The sequence below is a fragment of the Gastrolobium bilobum genome, unplaced genomic scaffold (genome assembly GCF_033153095.1).
Source record: "Gastrolobium bilobum isolate Gb01-03AN ecotype WA unplaced genomic scaffold, APGP_CSIRO_Gbil_v1 utg4269, whole genome shotgun sequence".
Taxonomy (NCBI): Eukaryota; Viridiplantae; Streptophyta; class Magnoliopsida; order Fabales; family Fabaceae; genus Gastrolobium; species Gastrolobium bilobum.
Genome location: NW_026896672.1, coordinates 164,782 through 174,091, shown reverse-complemented (window position 1 = coordinate 174,091; position 9,310 = coordinate 164,782). Strand labels below are relative to the sequence as shown.

The window sequence follows — 9,310 nt, the reverse complement described above, 5'->3', positions numbered from 1 at the left end:
TGCATAAATATTTTCCCTTGAAATATAAGATTTTGCATTTGTCATGTTATAAGATAAGACATTGGTCCTGCAATCTCGTATAATTATCTATTTTTTGAAATATATAATTATAATATTAAAGTTATTTTTTTTTTCTATTTTCATCTCAGCCAATAGATTCTAAAAAATAATTGAAGAGAGAAAGAAAAAATAATTTTATATTATAATTATATATTCTCAAAATATATAATTATAATAATAATGCCGGACAAGTTTCTCAGTCATGAATTTTTTTTTTATTCTTATATTTTTTTTAAAGAAAAAATTATATTTACAAATTCTTACAAATTATATTAAATATAATCGCTCATACTTTTATAACAATGTATCATATGACTAGGCGATCATCCTTAATATAATTTATAAGCTGATCCTTCTCATTTCCTAAAATATATCGGCAATTCAAGCAAGTTAATATCTATTTCATTTTTCTTTTTAGTTGGTTCAACTAATAAGAAGAAATAACGTGATGAAAAAAGTTTGATACCAAATTCATTGATATCTACCACTGCGCATAGAATGAGATAAAATTTTCCTCGTACCTATGAATATTAATAATTAAAAAAAAATCTATCTTCTTTCGAGTGGGTTATTGCTAAGTTGATCGATGAAAGATATGGGTTGATCTTCTTTTTCTTTGATTCAGTGGCAGATTCTCTCAAAGGTGCATTAGTTCATAAAAGAAATGCATCACCAAAGCAAGGTAACAAATATCCAAGCCTTTGCTTTGTTTCATACTCTTCTAAGTTCCTCTTATATATATAGAGTGTCTGAAACACACCAAAAGATTTAAGCATAAAACTATCATTACAAAGTAGAAGAAGAAGAAGATGGGGAATTTATATGAAGATATTGATCATCTTTACCATGTGAGAGGTTGGAAATCTGAAGAATTTTGCAAATTGAGGGTTTCCATAATTCATTTATACTTGAAAAGTGTAGGTGTCAGGAGCAGGGCAACCGTTTCTCAGTTACTTTTTATAGTTGTGTTGCATGAGTTGAATTTTTTTTTTTTTTATAATTATTTCTTGGTTAATGGTTGGGTTAAGATGGATCTTCTAGCTAGCAATATATTGGTGCTTTTCTGTGAGTTTGAATTCTGCTGTTCATAAAAGTATTCATCTGTAAACTGAGAAAAGGAGGATTATCTGTGAAATTTATATGATTGATGTTAAGAAAAAAGAAGAAGCATCTTTTAGGTTTTTCGAGGCATTAAAATGTATACAATTGATTGTTCAACTCATTGATCTCCCAGATGCTCAAACAGTCTAATGAAGAACAAGATTTAAGTGATATGAAGGTAAAGCCGCACATCATCCTTATTCATTGAAAGAAACCCTTTGCTTCCTCCTTCCCACCACTTAAAAAGCAAATGAAGAAAAGGAATTTGCCACCCCTTTTTTTTTCTTCTTTAAAATTACCTATGGTGATCCTTGTCATTTATAGTAGTTTCTGTGGCAGGTTAGAAATTGTGATACAGCAAAAAGAAGAGTTCAAAGGTATGATATCCAACATCTTCTGTATCTTACTTCATCTTTTTAGACTGCGCAGGAGGCAGATTATGAACGATTGTTTTAAGATTCCTGAACAGTCTGCAGCCTGCACAGATTATCAGTGTTATTAGGATATACATTTTAACATACAATGTTCTGTTCGAGTGGGATGCAGCTTAAGGATCATTGATGAGGAAGCAGCTGGGATTGCATCAATCCAATTAGGAGATTTGAGTAGTAGTTGGTGCTCACTGGATTCTTTTAAACCAGTTTGTGTTGAGGCAGCTAATAAATACTTCTTAGTTCATAAAGTAACTCTGTCCTCACCTTCCCCTGCACTCTGCTTTGTGGAGACAGTGCCTCAAGATGGACAAAATTCTCATATTACAGCTTTTAATTCAGGAGATGGATCCTCAAAGTCAGATAATGAGTCAGCTTCATCTAAGACCATGCGGGATGTACATATAGTAAGAACCACTACTGCATGTCTGAACCTTACAATGCACATCAAAGTTGTCTATTTTCAACTTTGCAGCACTGCTGGACTCTTCCTGTATATAATTAGCATCGTAGAGCCCCCAGACTACTTATGTTTAATAAGTACTCTTTTCTTTTTTTCCAGTCAACACGGTTAATGGAGGACTTTCTTGATCTTGCTAAAGAAAATTCAGAAAAGGATCTTGAAACGTGTGGTATACTTGGTGCTTTTCTTGTAAGAATCATTATAAAACCATATCATTTTGTCTTTGGCTGTCTTGTTGAATTTGCTTGTGATCTTAAAGGCTGTACAAAGACAGAGATATTAGCTCTATCAGATTATGGCATTATTATCAGAAAATTTCCACAAAAGAGCAGTGTGTCATACCTCCAGCATAATTACTCCTTCTTTTGGGTCTTTCAGTAGATTTGGAATAAACAAGATTCACACCCTCATGTAATCTATTTTACAACTGAAATATCTCTCTCTCTTCTTCTCTCATATGAATTTACACTTGTCATGTTTATTTCTGCTTCTTTTCTTAATGCTGGTTGGATGTTTTTGACCTTCTATCTTGTATGGTTGATTTTAAATTTAAATCTGCCAGGTTAATCTTTTCTAGAAAAGAAATGAAGAACCTTATCTGATAAAATGCTTTAATGGATATGTGATTATGTCCTTCAATTCTCCAGGAGAAGGGAACCCTCTATATGACTACTCTGATTATACCCAAGCAGGAATCGACTTCCAATTCTGTTAGTATACGGGTTGCAGTTTACATTCTTTGAAGTTTGGTTTGACAATATTTTAGCACATATTTTCAAGATGGCATGCTTTTATTACTGCTTGTTGCTAACTTACTACACTGAATCACAGTGTCAAGCTACAAATGAGGAGGAAGTTTTCACAATTCTAAATGAAAGATCCCTTTATCCTGTGGGATGGATCCATGTATGTCGTCCTACTTTTTTGCTATGTTAATTAAGAGTAGGGGTGTTTACTTGTTCGGTCCAGGGAACTTCACAAACCAATCCTGTCATGGTTGGGTGGGTCAAGTTTAGGGGGAAAAAATTATGAACCCAAACAAACCTAACTTAGCAATCATTGGGTTGGTTTGGGTCTAGTTAATCGAATTGGGGTGAAAACAGCATTGCTTTGGGGATGAAACCAAAAAATGACATAGTTTAGTATTTAAAAAAAAGAAAGGTTATTAGATTCACTACATTGGGTCAGATTGAGATATTAAAACTGACCATCCAACTTGTTTAGGTTGGGTTGTCCTTAAGTAAGCTTAGTTGGAAAGGAATGCCAAAGGTCAAAACCACTTGGCAATCTATTAAATTACGGGTAGCAACTTTGTTCAAAACTATTCTTTTAAGTGTGGTGAGTACTAAAGCATACTAACAGTTTATATCCATTGAAACTACGAAATGTTTTTCCCTTTCTTCTTTGAGATTGCCCACTTTGATCAAATTATACTTGTCCGTCATTATCTTAAGGTAGCATTAGGGCCCATATTATTTTCAAATCATAAATCCTTACAAAAGACACCATCCTTCTTTATCCCATGTTACTCAACTTAAGCTCAGCAACAGCATTTCCTCCTGGTTAGACTTCTTTAACCCTTCTCTTTTCTTCTGAACATTTTTAGACACATCCTTCTCAAAGTTGTTTCATGTCATCGGTGGATCTGCACACTCAATATTCCTACCAGGTGATTGACCCAGTATATGTGCTATTACTGAATTTTTTCTTGTAAAAGCATTTCTTTGTTCAACTGTTTTGGACTTCATATCAGTATCTATAGTATTATTTCCTTTATGAATGTCATACATGTTGCATAACATTTTATCATGTGAATTAAATTAAAATTTTCATTTGTACCATGGTTGTATTAACTAGTTGACGTATTCAAAGAGAATTTAGAAAAAGATTTTGTAGCATAACCTTTATGATTTTGGTGGCGGCCAGCACTTAGGACCACTCTTGTTAGGGATAAGCAGATCACTGTATGTGGTAATATATGCATATTGAATTCTTTTTTGCTAAAGTTGATGATTAAAGGTGAATTGAAAGATATTTAAATTTAAGAAGGTACGATTACAAAATATTTCCTTTAACAAAACAACTTAAAATGGATTGCAGGTGATGATAATAATCAAACTAACTCTTAATACTGGCATGGATATTGACTTGAAATATATTTTAGAGTAAATACAATTTTTGGTCCTCAGCAAATTTCACGATATCCACTTTAGTCCCTAGCAAATAAAAAGGCTATTCGTGTTCCCTAAGAAATTCAAAATGGACCCATTTAGTTGAAATCGTGATCCCTCACAAATTCAAAAAAGACTCACATTAGTCCCTCAAAAGGATTAAAATGGGTCCACTTTGAATTTCTTAGGGACCACGAATAGCCTTTTTATTTGCTAGGGACTAAAGCGGACATCGTAAAATTTGCTGAGGACCGAAAAGGGTATTTACTCTATATTTTAATTATACTTTTCCCTTTGCAGACCTAGTTTGAACTCATAGCTTGGTGTTATTTTATCAGGTGATGATTCCTGAGGCATTTGCCATTGTCTTGGCACCAAATGATACCTCAAGGTCTACTTGTTGTCTTTTATTTTATGATATGGACAAATTCTCATCAATTCCTCTTGTTATCTTTGCACTTATAACTAACTGTTGTGTTTCACCTAAAATTTGGATATCTAGTCTATTCTAATGAACATTTTTGTCTAGTAGAATAGACTCAATAGAGTAGATAAATAATTCCTTACACTTGTAATTGCATTCAATTTGCATACTTGGGCAACAAAGGAGGCTGTGTGAATGTAAGATATTGTGAACAAAACCGGCTTATATGTTGCTTTGAATCTGATTTGTAATATGAACCTACTATAGATCTATAATGCTATAGTACTTGTACTAGCTTCTCTTGAACCACAATGTAAACCTATTTCCAAGTAACCAGAAATGCTATGTTAAGAAAGAGTTGCGCTCCACTGATGAAATGAATTTGCTTGTTATGTGATGATTTGTATTCTTTTATGGTTGATTACTAGGGCATTGTAAAAAAAAATATGGGTTTAATATTTTTCAAATTATAGAAGATAAAATTATCTCCTATACACACATAAAAGTGTATGGGTTACATGTTTTTATTTTCTCTCTCTTCTCCTCACATTGCCCCATATGAGTTCTACACACTTTTGTGTGTTATCTCTTACAACATGAAAAACATTAAACCCGAAAAATATATGGCTAAAAAATTATGAATGTTGAGAATTCTTCTAACATATGCTGATAAAAGCATCAGGGAACTCAAATTTGGTGATTTCCTGCAGGAGCTGTGGACTATTTCGCCTAACTGACCCTGATGGAATGAATATTCTAAAAAATTGCCAAGAGCAGGGATTTCATCCACACAACGAACCAGATAATGGCAACCCCGTTTATGAGCACTGCTCCAATGTGTACAAAAACTCCAATCTAAGGTTTGAAATCTTTGATTTACGCTAAAATGACTTTGATTACAGCACACTCTATCCTATGGCAGAAATGGAGTATAATTACAAGGGACATACATGTCCTATTTACACCTGAAAGAATAATGCTGATATATATTTGTTGTAATGTTCGGTTTAATAAGGATTTCATTGCTTTCTAGCTCTTCTTGCCTCAGAATTTAATCATGAAGTCCAGAAAGTTGACTTCGTTGCTATGATTAGTTGTCACATGTTTGAAACTAGGAAATTGGAGCAACCACTCAATCTAAATATTCACGAGTAATGCGTTGGCTACATGAATCTTAAATGAACACGAAGAACTAGTTTGGTTTTTCATTTTCTACAAGGTTAAGATTTGTCTGGTCGGTAAGATGTTGGCATAATACGAATTGTGCCAAATTTCAAGTGACAATTTTTATAAAGATAAAAATTTAAGACATGTATAGTACTTGAATTGTTAGCATTGGTGAGCTTAGGTTTGTATATGTCGATATGGAGGTGATCTTAGAGGCAACCATATGAATCAAAGCTCTTGAGGGAGTTACTGTGTGAATATCTCAAAATGGTTGAGAGAGGAAGAAGGTGTAGTGGGCATGGTGACTATATACTTTGATAGAATAAAAGCTCATAAATGCAATGGAAGCAAGATGTCCCTTTAACGAGTGAAGTATCACACCACAAGGTCTTCAATGGTGAGTTGTATTGGGGGTGAGAGATCCTATACTATATGGGTATGTAATTCTTATTGAGTAAAGTACGTTGTGGGTCCCCGATAAAAAATACGGTTTCTACTTTCATCTTTTATAAAAAAAAATACATATATTAGTTCTTTTTTAGGGATTAAATTGGGTATTTATTGAATTTTCAAGAGATCACATCTTAAGAGAATTGGAATTGTAGAGGGACCAAAAGTTGATTTTTTCTTTCCTAGGGGCGAAAGTGAGGATTATATTTTTTGTTAGGAACCGAAGAAGCGTTTAACTCATTTCTTATTTTAAGGAGACTGGAAATGATCCCTTAAATGGGCCTGTAAGGGCCAGCCTATGAAGTTGAGTTGTGACCCAGTCTAGAACAGGAACAGTACTGTTAACATATATGTTACTATACAGAAATTATAAATTGCATAATTCTATGTGAGAAAAAGTTAATGGAATTCATTCATGAGTAAAGGTAAAAAAAAATTATGCAGCAATAATAAAAATGATAAGCCCGTATATCAATTACTAAAATGAAAAATGAATAACATATTTGAATATGTTTTGTTTTTTGTTTATAAAAACTGTTTTGAATATAAAATTTGAGAATAGAGAACAATAAAATTTGTTTGGGTATAATTATATTTAAATTTATAAAAAATTATAAAAATACCATAAATGAAGTTTCAAAATTTCAGATTATCACTGTGAAGTAATTTACAATTTAAAAATATAAATTTATTTATGAAAATACTATTAATGAATCCTTATAGTTATAAAATTGTCACTGCAAAAACAAGAAAATCAGAAAATAATATTTTAAAACATCCCTAAGTTGATCTCCATTTTAAGCCTTTAAAACAAAAATAAATATTATTTTGCAAGTCTTTTTTACAAAACAATTTTTTTCAAACAATTTTTTTTTTTTTTACTTTTTTGTTTTAAAAACTAAAAGATTAATGCCCATAAAAATTGCAATACCAGATGATCCATGTTTAGTGATCAATACAAGTCATTTAGGTTCAGATGGAGTGTGAATGTTAAACTAAACTGATGAAAAAAACTAAAAAAATTGTATGAAATAATATTTCTTTTTTCTTAAAAATTAACCAACAGTCTTATACTTGGAACACTGACCAAAGTGCTATCCTTCACCAAATTATTTACCAGACTGTCTTGCTAATAGTAAAAAAATTTGGAATGTCACGCGGCATAATTCGCTACATTGTGTAGCGAATTATGATTGCTGTAGCATGTGGCACATCTCAATTGGAGAAATAATTCGCTACACAATGTAGCGAAATACGTGGTCAAAATGTCAGAGTGCACAGTCAGCAACAGGACACGTGTCAAGCCAGCAATAATTTCCTACACTGTGTAGTGAATTATGTAACATGATGTGGCAAAGTTCTGTTGGTTGAGTATTTCGCTACATAGTGTAGCGAATTACTGTTGGCTTGACACTTGTCATGTTGCTGATTGTGCACTATGATATTTTGACCACGTATTTCGCTACACAGTGTAGCGAATTATGCCGCGTGATATTCCGAAAATTTTTACTAGACCGAATCCATTCGATTTTGAATTTTCAAAAGGATTACGAATCCTTAACTTTTCGAGAACAATCTGATAAATAATTTAACGAAGCGTGACAAAATAAGTAAATAATTTGGTGAAGCGTGCCAAAATGATCAGTATCCTTTATACTTGGTTTGCCAAACACCCAATCAAACAGATGCTAACTGACGTGAATGTGTCTCGCCGCGTGACTGAAACATCACAATCACATATGCTAGTGTGAAAGTTTGGCAAATTTGTGGGTTCCTGAAAAGTTAGCACTTAATCAGTTTGCTATTTCCGAGTGATTACTTCAGAAAGATGCAAATGTGAATCTCTTTCTTTCCTTTCCCAGAAAATCAGAAGAATCAAAGAAAGGCTTTGTCAAATCCGCGTATCGTATCATACTGCTCCTTCTGCAAGTTCCATTACCGTAATGCCATATGAATCCTCACTTTCTTGCATTAATTTTTAGAGTTTTGAACTTCTCCTTCTCATTTTTGTGTTGAACGATTTTTATTTTTTTATTTATATTAAATATTCTATTATTTTTAGTAGGGTAATTTTGTAATAATAAATTATTAGGATAAAAGAAATATTGTAGTACGGACGTAATCATGATGAGTCTGAACATAACTATTGTAATATAAACATAATTACGGTGACCAATATATATATATATAGGGTTTGGTATTTGTCATTTTAAATGACAAATTATGTCATTTTAAGAGAGAAATAGACACAAGAAATAAAATTCATGGGAGAAAAAGTGGGTGGTTTTTTTTAATTTAAATTTTAAATAAAAAAATATTTTTTGTATTTATCTCTCTTAAAATGACATAACTTTATGTCATTTAAAATGACAAACATTTTTTCTATATATATATATATATATAAAATTATTGTTAAGATAAATATTTTAAAATAGTAATGATACGAACTAGCTTAAAAAATGCACCGTGAACATTGACATTGAACTCTTAACACTTTGATTTGTGAACATTTTAATAATTTTTATAAGAAAATGACTTATTGTCCAGACTATAATAAATTTATAATTAATGAGTCATTTTAATAAATTACAATCAATCTAATGAAAAATTAGCACTATAATTTGATGATTTTATTGTTTGAGAACTTTTCTTATAATGATTTATTAGAATTTTACATACTTGTTTATTACGTTATAATATAGATTTATTTATGACACTATGATTTATTAGAGATTTATTTCTATTTGATTATTGTGAAGAACCTTGGAATAGTAAAGAACCTTGGGATACATCACCCCAAAAGCCAGCTCAAAGGGTGGGAGTACCCAAGGTCTTATAAAGGTCATATTAGTTGTCCATCCAATCAATGTGAGACTATATATCTCAACAATTATTGTGGAAAGTTTTGGATGTATTTATTTAAATTAATATATAATGACGAGTAAACAATATAATACATATTAGGGAGATCTTATAGTTACTATCTTTTTTTTCTTACTACTTGTTACTACTAAATCTTAACCGTTGATTTCCGTCAATCTAA

At 31.7% G+C, this 9,310-nt stretch overlaps 1 protein-coding gene across 4 annotated transcripts; it reads left to right on the top strand.

The window, feature by feature from the left end:
- The first annotated feature begins 518 nt into the window (after nucleotides 1–518).
- Nucleotides 519–5,712, top strand: LOC133301377 (AMSH-like ubiquitin thioesterase 2). 4 transcript variants are annotated; one of them, XM_061501000.1, is made up of 10 exons: nucleotides 519–742; nucleotides 1,295–1,339; nucleotides 1,501–1,538; nucleotides 1,708–1,999; nucleotides 2,155–2,244; nucleotides 2,703–2,777; nucleotides 2,887–2,961; nucleotides 3,662–3,724; nucleotides 4,565–4,617; nucleotides 5,361–5,712. In XM_061501000.1, the coding sequence occupies exons 1-10, from the start codon at nucleotides 725–727 to the stop codon at nucleotides 5,533–5,535; spliced, it is 924 nt and encodes a 307-aa protein (XP_061356984.1). In that variant the 5' UTR covers nucleotides 519–724; the 3' UTR covers nucleotides 5,536–5,712. The 4 variants fall into 4 exon arrangements, with proteins under 4 accessions (XP_061356984.1, XP_061356985.1, XP_061356986.1 ...); XM_061501001.1 differs by having other exon boundaries at nucleotides 2,703–2,765; nucleotides 5,361–5,710; XM_061501002.1 differs by lacking the exon at nucleotides 1,295–1,339.
- Nucleotides 5,713–9,310: the final 3,598 nt, after the last annotated feature.

Coding starts and splice junctions, on each gene's coding strand:
- LOC133301377 (XM_061501000.1), top strand. Junction 1,340..1,500: donor AAGATTTAAGTGATATGAAG/GTAAAGCCGCAC, acceptor TTTCTGTGGCAG/GTTAGAAATTGTGATACAGC. Junction 2,000..2,154: donor CCATGCGGGATGTACATATA/GTAAGAACCACT, acceptor CTTTTTTTCCAG/TCAACACGGTTAATGGAGGA.